The sequence below is a fragment of the Leopardus geoffroyi genome, chromosome D1 (genome assembly GCF_018350155.1).
Source record: "Leopardus geoffroyi isolate Oge1 chromosome D1, O.geoffroyi_Oge1_pat1.0, whole genome shotgun sequence".
Lineage (NCBI taxonomy): Eukaryota > Metazoa > Chordata > Mammalia > Carnivora > Felidae > Leopardus > Leopardus geoffroyi.
This window is the reverse complement of record NC_059329.1, coordinates 114,002,449-114,014,887: the sequence shown is the minus strand read 5'-3', so window position 1 is coordinate 114,014,887 and position 12,439 is coordinate 114,002,449. Positions and strand designations below refer to the sequence as shown.

The window sequence follows — 12,439 nt, the reverse complement described above, 5'->3', positions numbered from 1 at the left end:
AGTGAGGAGGCCTGAAAGTTACCTTGCCAGGGTTTTGGGTAGTAGCTTCCTTTCCTGTCCTTATGGCTGCCTAGCTCTCCCTCTTTCAAAGTACAAGGGAAGGAGGAAGAGGCCCACAGTTCACCTAAAGCTGGACTTCCCAAGAGCCAAGCCTGAAAAGGTTGCTTGCCCACAGAGGCAGGAGACCCTTCTGTTGGGTGGCCTGCCCCTTCCTGGCTGGTGTGGACTTGTGCCTGGGCATGGGGTGGAGTTGCACACGAAAGGCATGCCTTGGGGGATCACAATACACAATATGACCCCCCCCCAACTCCAACATTCCCACCTTGGGTGGAAGCAAGGAGGGGGTCAGGAACAAAACAAAGGGCACAGCTCTGTATTCAGAAAGCCCCTGGATGGTTGGAGAGGTCCCGTGGGACACTGAGCTTCCCTGGGGAAATGAGATCTGTCCCCACAAACACCACACTGGGTGTATGGAGGAGTCTGGGACCCCACATGGAGGGGACATAATCATGCACTCCCCCGGGAAACTGCCCTTGCCCCACCACTCAGTTCTGTGGGCAAGAGAGGCAACAGGAGAACTGGGCCCGCCAGCAGGGAGAGAGAAGCTTTACTCTTTTAATCCTGCCGTGGGTACAAGCAGCATTGCCCTTCATCCTCTTCCTTCTCACTCCCCTTTCCAAATACTTAGTGGGGTTCTTTGGTTATGGTCAGGAGGTGTAGGGAGTGGGGAGAAGGGGGGTGCTTTGCTTTTAAAATGGTATAAAAAAACTGCTCCAAAATCTTGGGCCCCCGGCCCTCTGCACAGTGTCCTGTTTGTCTTTGGTTGGGACTGGGAGGTTGGGGGGGGGGGGGTAGGGGGTTGGGGGCGGTGGTGGTGCGGCAAGAACAAATTTCTCACACAGAAAAGCCATGCCCTTTACATTTGCAAAAACAGCTGTTCACTCCTGCTGGGAAGGGCAGCCCTACCCTCCACTCCTGCCCCTCCCACTTGGCCTGGCAGATTAGTGAAGGAAAACCTATTTTCCTTGCAAAAGCCTCTGTGACTCTGTGGGGACCTATGGAAAAGCCCCCTCCCCACTTGTCTTTCCTGTACCCTCCAAAGTTGAGGCTGTTCTTAGGAAGCTTGCCCTCACCCTTCCTCCTGCAGCAGAGGTGTGTCCCTCCTGCGAAACGGGGATACTTTTAGCTGCCTCAAGCCCCCAGCCCACCCGTGCCTCAACACTTAGAATACAGCTTTTCTCTCACACTGAGAGGCTGCAGCAAGAGGGAGGGAAGCCCGGTCACCTGTACTCTAGTCGCTGCGTAGTCCCCGAAGCTCCCGGGCGGTGGATGAAGAGGACGGGGGAGTCACTGGTGCCCAAAGCTCTCTGCTGAAACTGCCCGGCCGATGATCTGCTGGTCGGGTCAATATTAGCAGTCGCCGCCAAAGCAGGGGGTGCTCTGGCTGTGGTGCCCAGACCCTCCAGCCGGGTTGACGGGGAGGAGGAGGTGGGGGACGAGGCTGAGGCTGGAGAGACGATGAAGGGCACTTTTAGAGTGTGCATATTAACAGCCCCTAGAAGCGGGACAGGGTCTCCACCGCTGACCACGGCACCTGCTCAAATGCCAACTGAAATTACAGTTTTGCCCCTCACCTCCTCGTCCCCTCCACGCCTTTCCTCGAGCCCCTCCAAATTGGGTAGCTTTGTGCCCACTCAGTGGTGCTGAGGCCACTGGGCAGCTGGCTGTGGCATCTTCTCACGCCAGGGCACATGCATTAGGGGGTGGAGATTTGGCCAGCCCCCTAACCCCACGGAGAGGCGTGTGTGGGTGTGGACATTAATCGGAAGTACTCCCTTTAGCTAGGAGGTGGGACTATCTGGAGGGGTGGAGAGTGGGCGGGGCCTCCCGAGATTGACACCTGGCAGTCACTTGACACCCTGGAATGCCAGTGGGCGTGGCACGGGTAAAATGGCGATGGGCCATATGCAGAATGAAGCAGGGTTCGAGAGTGATCAGAAAAACCTCTCTCCAGGTGCTCCCAAGGCAGCTGCAGTGCAACGTCGTCATGTCCCTCCTTCTTTCAAGGGCAGAGGCCTCGTCTGGGAGTTTCGTCCCTTCACCAGTTACTCCTGATTGGCCCCCCTGCACCGCATGCATGATGGCAGATGGCAGCTCTGAGCACCAGTCCTGCTTGATCACGGACACCCTGGGTGGGATGCTGGGTTCACAGCCTTTGAGTCTGGCTGAAACTCCAATCGAAGCACAGCCTCAAAGCCATCGGCAGCTGGGGGAGGGCCCAGCAGATGTGCTGCCCTGACTGGACTAAATCTCACTGGGAATTTAAACCTCTCTCCCAAGGTTGCAGGGAGAGCAGACCACAGAGCAAAGACTCGCTGAAAGGCAAAGACGTCTGTACTTCCCAGAAGGCCACCACTCCCATCCTCCCAGTACCCTTGCACCCCAGTTTACCCAGCTTTCTGGCACATGCTGGGGTTTAACTCTCCCTCTCCCTTTCTCTCTCAAGCCATCACCTGAACTCCCTTCCTTAGCCAAAGGGAAGGGACATCCAATGGAGAGAATAAGACTTTTGGTGGGGAAGAGAGACTTGAGGGGGGTACTCAGGTCTGACAGCTGTGCCCCAAAGGATGCAGATGCCCCAGAGCCACACCACCTCATGGGAAGAGGGCAGGAGGGACTCTTTGCTGGGCTCTTGGGTGGGGAGGGATGAAGGGATGCTAAAGGGCCTTAAGTCAGGTCTGGGCACATAGAAGGGAGTCAGTGTGAAGCAGTCCACAGTTCCTGTGGTGCAGCAGTCACCTGCTTGTATGGGCTCTGACTCTGCTTTGGGCTCTGTGGCTTGAAGGCTTTGCATCCTGTGCTGTCCCCTGCTATCTGCTGCAAGATGCCCAGATGTTTCAAGGGGCTATTGCCAAGTTCTTATGGGAAAACTTAGCCACCCCTTGCCAAGCCACATGTGGGGCTAGGGAGAGTGAAGGGCTGACCCCAAGCCAGATGTGAGGATTTCATGGGAGGCTCACCAGACTGAGAAGGTGGGCAGCTAAAAGGCTGAAAGGGAAGTGGCCTTTTAACCCACAGATCAAACTCCTGAAAACGTGGAAACTCCCAGCTCCCAAATGGTATCTTGAATATGAATTCTGCCTTGATCTGGATTCCCATCTCAGGCCTGGCCCAAAAAAGAGTCATGCAGGGTTATTTTAGTCTATCAAAATCTTGGAGCCCAGAATGCTCAAGCAAGAGGAAAGGAGCAGAGGAAAGGGTTTTGGGTGGGGAGGACCCCTGGAAGACTAGCTAAGCCATGGCACCACTGAGACAAGACTAGAGGCTTTGGGGGTCAGGGAAGTGGGTGTGGGGCTTGTGACCCACAACCCTACATTCCACTTGTTTTCCTTGGTGGAAGGAGAGCACATGGCCTATAGGGTATACAGGTAGTGGGAGGGAACACACAAGGGACAAATTTGGAGTGCAGGGAGGAAGGGACACCTCATAATAATAACCTCATTGCCCCTCCTGCCTTTAGGCCTGGGAGAATATCATCCCATCCTGGGTCTCTGGCCAGGTCCTCACTTATTCAAGAGAGTCCTAGAGCACCCCCAGGAAGCCCAAGTACCAGGTTTCCTCCATTCGGCTGCTTGAGCGGCCTCATGCTGACACCTGGCGGCCGCTTCTAGAATTAAAGCAGAAAGAGCCCACCAGTTTTAGACACTACAACTTGAGACTCTCTGAGGAGAGGGCTGGGGGGGCAAAGGTACATTTCTGTCTATGGAGGGGGCCCCCTACAGCATCAGGGTACAGGTGATCTCTACCTTTTTGTGCTCAGATCTGAGGCTTTTATCCACCTCCATCCTGGCATTACAGAACAGGTGGTGGAGGGAGGCATAAGGGAATTCCCCCCATTTGGGGGACTCCCCAACACCAAAGGATGTGGCAAGGTGGATGCCCCAAGCCACAGGTGCACCACCTTCCAGAAGCATTGTTGTGTTCTGAAAACTAGAGGGCCCTGTATTACATTCGTATCAGAATAAAATCAGATCGATTACTGAGAAGCTCCAGGAAGAATGTCGGGACCCCCTCCAGAGGCAGAGACCCTGGGATGAGCAGGGATGGGCTGAATTTTGCTGTCTGAGCTCTCTTCCCAGCAGGGCTTTCCAAACCTGGCCCGAGCCTGACACCTTGTGGCTACTTGTAGAAGTGCAGCCGCAGCCTCAGAAAACCCACCTTTCCTTAAATCAGTAATAGCCTTTTGGGCAACTACGTCACTTTACCAAACCTCAGAACTGAGACAACCCGGAACCCCATTCTGAACATGCTAGATTTTGTCCCAGGAGCCTGGCACCGTCGGATACCATATGGCTCTGCCGTGTCCACGCAGCAGGTAGTCTGACAGGCCAGGGGAGGCTGCTGGGGGCTGCACACAGCCTTGAAGTCCCAAGGTCACATCACAAGGGCCTTGGGGGAGCCAGCCTGACAGGGACCAGGGGCCACGTTGCACTGCTCACACAGCTATGTGTTCACATGGGGGAGAGGGATGGGTAGGGGAGGTTTGGAGGCTGACCCAGTTCAAGCCCTGGCTCTGCCAATGGATGTGGGCAGGTCGGTTCACCCTCTGAACCTCATGGGTCCCGTGTGGGGGTGCACAGAGGCCCAGACACCAGCATCTGGTGCAGGGTAAATGCTAATAAACACTCGTTATTCTGCTCTCCCGACGTGAATGTGTATTTGTCCCTGACTCCCCTAACCCTTGGCACTAGAACATTCTTTCTTGAGACTGTATGGAGATGCATCCTAGACCATTGGTAGCTAAGCCACAGGGCCTGGCTAGTGCTGGGACACCTGCCTCCAGAGGCCTGTCTATCCCTTGCAGGTAAAAGTCACTACCCAAGAGGCCTCTGGAGTTTGGGGAGAGGGAGCTCAGCCAGGGCAGGGCTGATAGTCTGGGGAGTCCCAGGAGCTGCAAAGTTATCTCCCCCATGAGGGTCTTGGGCCAACAGGTCCCCAGGTTGTACGGTGGCTTTGCTCTCCCTTCTCCATTTCTCTCAGCTGGCCTCATTCTCCTTTCCGTGGAGGCCCCCCAGGACCCCAGCCCTGAGTCTCCTCCCTTGGGAAGCTTGCCCTCCTGGCAAGGGCCCCCACAGGCCCATGGACCACAATGTGGGGACTGCATCAGCTTCCTCTTGCCCACGATCCTGGGAGGAGAACCAGATCCATGGTACTGTGTCTGTGCCACAGAATCCCAGGGAGACAAGCAGTTTGCTGGACACTGGAAGCAAGCGGCGGAGTCGGGACAGATCGCGAAGCCTGAAGCCCTGCCTTGGCCTTCCGTGACCCCTCCCCCCCACACCTGGCCCATGGGGGACAGTGCATCACGTGGCAACACGGTCTGGAAGAAGTCCGTCCCGCTGGGGAAGGAACTGATGGTGTCCGGGACAGGCCTGCTGATCACTGCTGCGGCAGGCCCCGGGACCGGTTCCCTGCCACCCCACCCCCCACCCTCACCCCATGCCTTGCCACCACACTGGACCCTTCAGCAGCCAAGGCAGGGACAGTCTCCTCTGGTTTCCCTCAGATAAATGAGGAAACTGAGGCCCAGAGACGTTCAGGGTAACTTTCCCCAGGCCACACAGCCACAAGCAGCACAGCAAGGACTTATGACCCCTGCCTGGCCTCCCAGCTCTCTCCCTTCAGCCTTGCACCAGCCCAGGTCGACACTCCGGCTGGCCCCGACACGTCGAGGCTTGAGGGGAGGGGAGGTGCCCACATGTCCTCCAGACCTTAGCCTGTCCCTTCTTTTTCACCGGGACCAGTGCATGCCCAGCCATGGAGAAGGGCCCGGGGAACATCAGTTCTGTGTGAACACAGCTGTCACTGTGACCCCAGAGAGAGTGGCATGGGCTGTGCCTGACTCACAGCCATCCCTGGCCTAGGTTTGCTCTACCCATAGCGACAGCCTGACATGGACTTGTCCTCAAGGTTGAGATGCCTTTGTAGGGGCACAAGACACCTCCTCCAGGAAGCCCCCCAGCTTGCCTTCTGTTATGAGCTGATTGTGTGACTAGAGCTAACTTCCACCAGGGCCTGACCTCTCTACCACTTCCTTTCCCACAGCTGGGCTGGGGTCCAGGAAGCACCCCCAGTGAGCAACCAAGGATCAACCCACCCTCTGGGCCCTGGAGAGGGCCTTTCCACCTTTTCCCTACCCCTGCCTCTTGAAGATCTCCTTAGACAGGATGAGGAGACCTCAGGAGTGTACCATGGAGAGCCAGGGAGGGCCATGGAGGGCCAGAGAGAGCTACAGAGGGCCATGAAGAGGCAGGTAGGGCCAGAGAAGGCCGTGGAGGGTTGGAGAGGGCCAGGGGGGTTACAGAGGGCCACGGAGGGCCGGGAAGGACCATGGAGAGTCAGGGAGGGCCAGGGAGGGCCAGGGATGGTCAGGGAGGGCCAGGGAGGGTTGGAGAGGGCCAGAGTGGGGATAACAGAGAGCCATGGAGGGCCATGGGGGGCCAGGAAGGGTCAGGGAGGGTCATGGCGGGTCACAGAGGGCCAGGGAGGATTAGGGAGGGCCATAGAGGGTCAGAGAGTGTCAGGGAGGACAGGGCAAGCCAGAGCTCTAGGTTCAGAGTCTCAGCTTTCCTCCAGGACCTCCCAAATTCAACTCCTCCCAGCCCCATTCTTGCTGCCCACTGAGCATCCACGTGGGACTGAGCCACAGCTCAGAACCTGAGGTCTAAAGAAGGAAGAGAATTTCTGAGGTCCCCCCTTGGGCGTTGGGGGGCAGGCAAGGTGGCCCCGCGGGAGGCTGGGCCGGAACAGGGCCAAGTTATGAAGTGAGGATGGCCTTTGAAGAACAAAGGGGGGGCTCTGAGTCCCAGCGTGAACAGCCACAAGCTGGCAGGGCTGCTGGGGCGCGGGCTCTGTTTTCCAAAAACACAGATGGGCTGGGAAGGGGGTCAGAGTGAGGCCGGCGAATGTGGCCCCCTCCCCCCCAGGTTCTGATGGCTCAGCAGCCTCTTCCACGTGGGGCTAGAGGGGGCGGGGCCAGCCCTCCCCCCCCTCCCCCCCCCACCGTGACCCGCTCAGGCTGGGGGCCCTACTGTCCTCCCTGTCAAGGCCCAGAGACAGGCACGGTGGGGAAGGACCCCTCGTGGGGTCACAGATGGGGAGCCCTGAGTGTGGCTGGTCCGGGGGTGGGCCTCCTGGGTCTAGAAATTCTGAGCCCCTCCGGGTACAGGGAGCTGGGGGAACAGGACTTATGTCCACTCCCGGCCTGATGGATCCCAAATGCAGCGTAGCCACAGACCCAGCGGTGCCCCCAGGACCCCATGTGGTCAGCCCAGTGCCTTGAAGGGTGGGGACTATGGGGTGACCTTGTCATATGGCCCGAGGCCCAGCTTCCTGGGGAGCCCCAGGGAGACCGTTGGGACCGGTCCCCCCACAACTGCACACGGGCAGGAGGTGGGAAGTCTGGGCTGAGGCAGGGTGGGGCTGCTTGCACTAGGCTGCAGGGGACATGGGGAGACGCTTCGGTCGGCCTCCACGTTCGAAGGAATCTGCCTCCCTGTCCCTGTGAAGAACCCAGAAACAACAGTGCCGGGTGGAGGGAGGGAGGCAGGAGGCCCCCACCTCCCTGTTTATGTCTGCGGTTCCCAGACCCCTGTCTGCCTCCGTCCCCAAAATGTTCTTTCTGGCACTGACCTCTCTCCTGCCAGCAGCCGGCGGGGACAGGGGGTAGCACGGGAAGAAGGGAACCCTGGCCTGGCCGGACCCCTTCCGGAGGCCCCCTGGGTCCCCGAGTCCCTGCCTCACGTAAGCCTTCGGGCTACGGGGACTGAGGTTGTACCAGCACAGGGAGGGACCACCTGGCCTGACAGTGACGGCCACCCCCCCAGCCCCCAGCCTCAAGTCCCTCAGAGCCCTGTAGACCCTCAGCAAAAGCTCCAGCTGGGTGGGCGCCTGGCCCTCCGCTGACCTCGGCTTGCTCAGCCACTGTGTGTGTGTGTGTGTGTGTGTGTGTGTGTGTGTGAGGGGGTGGCTGAAGGAAGTCACCCCCAAGGACCTCCCTTCCACCCCAGGGCTCTGCATTTCTGGGGATCGGGGCTCAGGATCACCCTGGAGACTTTCCCAGAATGTTGGGGACCTGGTACCTTGTCCAGCTGCTCCCACGGAGAAGCCTGGACCAGGAAGACTGGGGGCCTGAGACACTACACAGCCCGTCTCCTTCCTAAACCTCAAGGCCTCTAGAGCCTGGGTGGCCAGCCCATCGGGCATTCCCTGAGGCCCCGGAGAGTGCCCGATGGCAGGAATTGGGAGACAGATCCTTTCGGAGAGGACAACGGGCCTGGACCGCGGGCGTCGCATGCGTCAAAAGTGGGGCTTTGGTGCCCTCTGCTGGTCATATCTGTGAATGGCCGCCCTGGCCCTCTTGCCTGGCTCGGACAGGTGCCTAGGCGCCCAGGGACGCCACCTGCACTGGGGGCCTCACCGTGCCCGGGCCCGAGGGCAGGCTCCCTCAAGGGGAGCACAGGCATCTCCCCTCACGGCCTCGCTGGATGCAGAGACTCACCAGGGCTCAACCGGGTCTCTGCCAGGGGGCCTTGCCAGGAGCTCAGGTCACTGGCTCCTGGTCTCGCTCCCTGTCCTGGACCGCACCCCCCCCCCCCCCCCCCGCCCAAGGCACCGGGCCTTCAAGAGCAAGTGGACCCACCCTGGCATCGCTGCACCCACCCCCTTGCCCCTCAGGGTCTGCTCAGGCCCGGAGAACAGTGAGGACGGTAAATATTTACTGCCGACAGGAGAAGGCAAATACTGCCCCAAGGGCCAGGCGGAAGTGCCCGTTCATCGGTGCTGGAGGCAGCTGCACTGGCAGAATGTCCTCAGCGTGCGGGCACCAGAGGGACAGACATCCTGGCTCCAGCCTCAGTCTCCCCGTCAAGAACACAGGCGCAACAGCTCCCACCCCACATGGCACTGGGATGGCGAAACACAGAACAGACGTGACGGCAAGTGTGGGGGCTACAACGTCCCCGGGAGGCCCTGGCCCCCCAGTGAGGGAGCTGGGGGACCCGGCAGGGTCAGGGGACTGCTCCTCCACACCCCGCTGCCCCGGGCTCGGGGGCATTTGGACTCCTGCCCCCCATGCCAGGTGACACGCAGGGCTGGGTGTGGCCAACACCACTGCCAGCCCCATGGGCGAGGGAAGCCCGGGTTCCAAGGGCAGGCAGGGTCTGAGGACACGGGACGATTGTCCTCCCGTTTCCCAGAAGGGGCGGAGCATGGCCCGGATGGGGTGGCAGAGGCATGGCCTGGGGCTTTGCTGCCATGGGGTGACCTGGGGTCCCCAAGGAGCAGGGGCATCTGAGGTCCAGTGCCCAGGGTGGTGCCAAGCAGGAGACTGGGTCTGACCTCTCCTCTGCCACCTGAGACCCTGATGACCTGGGGCATCTCCCTGCCTCCCTTCTCCCTGCCTCCATGAGCTGTTTGTGGAGGGGCTCTGGAGAGGGTCCCACGCACCTTCCCAAGATCACAGCCATGGCCGGCTGGGGGCTGGGGGGAAAGGCTCACCAGGAGGGCCCTGCCCCGGTAGCAGGGCCGAGGGTGGCCTCTGACCACGACTGGGTCTCACGGGCGGGCGGTCTTTCCCACCCCATGAACGTGGACCTCCCCTGTGGCCCCCGCCACACCCAAGACCAGCTATGCTGGGAGTCCCCCCCAGCTGGGATGGCCCCATGTATCCCTGGGCCCCAAAGGGCTCCTGCGCTCCCCTCCACAGAGTTTTCCGGCACCTGTGGGCCACGGGTGGGGGGTGGGGGGGACACCTGGGCCATTTTCCAGGGTCTTGCGGGGACACAGGCTTAGCCGACTGCTGCCTCCAGGACACCCTGACCCCACCAGCCTACTTCCCGTCCCAGCCGCTCCCAGCCCAGGCCACGGGCACTTACGTACCTCAACTTCTGCAGGACGCCCCTGCCTCTGTCCCTGTGGATGGGGCCACCTGCTGTTCCCATGCACAGTCCCCCCCCTCCTCTTCCGGGTCCAGTGTCCAGCCGTCCGCTCCAGGGGCGGGGCTAGCTGGGGACTGCCACAGCTCTGGGGGTGTTGATGTTGTCATGGGGAGGGGGCGGCCCTGCAGGGAGCCCCGGGGCTGCGGGCAGGCTGGCCGGACAGCCAGGTCCCAGCAGGAGGATCTACTTTGGGCTCCGAGGCCACCTCTGAGCGGTCTGCAGCCTCGGGGGGCCCGGGCGCCCGGCCCCGGGCCCAGCCATCCCAAGCTCCGGCCCGGGCGGAGCCTTAGGAAAGGTGCAGATTGGTTTGGCTTGGGCGGCCGGCAAGCTGGCCAGGCTTTTGTGCAGCCAGGGTCACCCGCTGACCTCCCCGGCCACAGCCAGCCCAGACAGCCCCCAGGCTCCCTGGCATTCCAGGTGGCGGCTTGGGCGGTGTGCCCAACGGACCCACACCGGAGGAGGAGGGGTGTGAACCCCTGAAGACCCGACCCCCAAGTGACCTCATCCTTAGGCCCGATGGCACTGCTGGGACTGAGCGCCGGGTCTGGGGCTGCTGAGCAGGAGGAGAGGGCCACAGGGTGGCAGGGAGACCGGCCCTGACCCTGGCCCTGTGGGCTGCGGTCTTGGGGGGCCACAGCCGGGATGCCGCTGCGCGCTAAGTCTGAGGGCCCTGCCCAGTGCCCGCGGGGTCTGAGTCCATCCGTCAGCTCAAGGGGTGCCGTGTGGCTTCTCCTGATTCCTCCAGGGCTTCCTCTGGCTCGGTCTGCGCTGGGGCTGAGGCTGCCCCGGTCCGGCCCAGAGCCGGGTGGTAGAGGGGCCCTGAGAAAGGCCAGCCCCGGACAGCCTCTCGTGCCCTTCTCTGTCCCCTGCCCCTGCAGGACCCCCTCCCCCACCCACCATTCCAAGGGCTTCCATCAGAAAAAACACTAAACGTAGAGCCCGCACGGCTAGGTGGGGACAAGCGGCTGGAATGTTCTCATCCTCTTTCCTTGGAAAGCTCTCTGGGGGCCCTGAGAGCTCAAGGCTTTCGAATTAAGGGACTCAGCTCCCAGATGGCCCCCAGGGCCCCCCAAACCCTTCTCTGTCTTGTCTTGAAGCAGCCAGGGTTGGGGGCAGGGGGGGGAGGGTGCCCAGGGCAGCGGTGGGTGGGCAGACAGGAGCCTGCCCGTGCCCGGTGGGCGTGGGGAAAGCACGGAGGGACCCGCGTAGACAGAGGAGGAAGGGGGTCTCTGCGGGCCCCCCCCCCGCCCCGGCCCCCGGCCAACACCTCAGCCCCCGTGCCACACAGACCACGCAAGCGGGGCTCGTTCAAGGGTTTATTGGACGGGTTGGGGCGCAGGGGCGGCGGGCTCCGGGCGCCCTCTAGTTGCAGTAATGCTCCAGCTGGTACAGCGAGCAGACGCTGGCACAGCATTGCTCCACGATGCCCCGCTTCTGCAGGGGCGCCTCCAGGGCCGAGGGCTGCAGGCCGCCCGCTCCGGGCGCCTCCCCCAGCTCCGCGTCCTTCCCTGCGGGACAGCAAGGCGGACGGCCGCTCAGGGACAGACCGAGCCTCCCGCCCGCCCGCCCGCCCGCGTGCCGGCCGTGGGGCGCCCACCCCCCGCAGGGCAGGGCAGGGCCAGGGCAGGAGCCCACACGGGGGCCCTTGGCGCCCGACGCGGGCCTTTCGGGACGTGACCAGGGGAATATGTGGTTTTTCTTGTTTAAAACTCCGGCCCGATTCCCCCGGGGCGCCAGGCGGGAAGCCGGGGCGGGGTTAGTGGGGGCAGCAGGGGCTCACCCTGAAGGTCGTCCGCCTCCCGGCGGGCCTTGGGCGTGTAGAAGAAGCCTCGCTCCCCGCACACCAGGTACAGAGCCTCCACCAGGTGGGAGCCGCACAGGTGCTGGTTGACGAAGGCTCGGGTCGGGGCAGGGGTCCAGAGGGACAGCAACGCCAGCAGGGGCAGGAGGCGCGTCCACAGGGCCATGGCGGGGGACAGTGACCTGGGGGACGGGCAGGGTTGAGGCCGGCGAGGGGCACGCGCCACACCCAGGACCCCCGCCCTGCGCTCGCCCCCCGATGCTCTGTGCTGGGAGCCCTCGTCCTCCCGCCGGCTCGAGAGCCCGGGCCCGGGGCCCCGACACCGTGGACTCAGCTGACGGGGAGCCCGTGGGGACAGACCTGCTTGCCGTCCGTGTCAGGGTGCAGGTGGTCCCGGGGGGGCGGCTGCTGGCTGCTGGGCCCCGCTGGCTTTATAGCTCCCGACCCCACCGCCCGGCCCCTCGGGGCCCCCCGGTGACAGTGGCAGATGGCCTGGGGCTGAGGCGTCAATTTCTGGACCATTTCCCCGGTGCTGGGTCCGCGGGAACAGCTCCTCGGTCGTCAGCACCTCTCAGGCCACGGGGTCATTAGAGTCTTAACGAGGGGCCCGATGGCTGCTCACAGCTGGGGGCCAACGTCT

At 62.0% G+C, this 12,439-nt stretch overlaps 1 protein-coding gene across 1 annotated transcript; it reads right to left on the bottom strand.

Annotated features, from left to right (window-relative positions):
* Nucleotides 1-11,300: 11,300 nt before the first annotated feature.
* Nucleotides 11,301-12,258, bottom strand: INS (insulin). The gene is made up of 3 exons (XM_045487220.1): nt 12,160-12,258; nt 11,779-11,981; nt 11,301-11,506 (listed from the first exon to the last, which is right to left on the bottom strand). Exons 2-3 carry the CDS (start codon nt 11,963-11,965, stop codon nt 11,361-11,363), a joined length of 333 nt encoding a protein of 110 aa, XP_045343176.1. The 5' UTR covers nt 11,966-11,981; nt 12,160-12,258; the 3' UTR covers nt 11,301-11,360.
* Between the last annotated feature and the right edge of the window lie 181 nt (nt 12,259-12,439).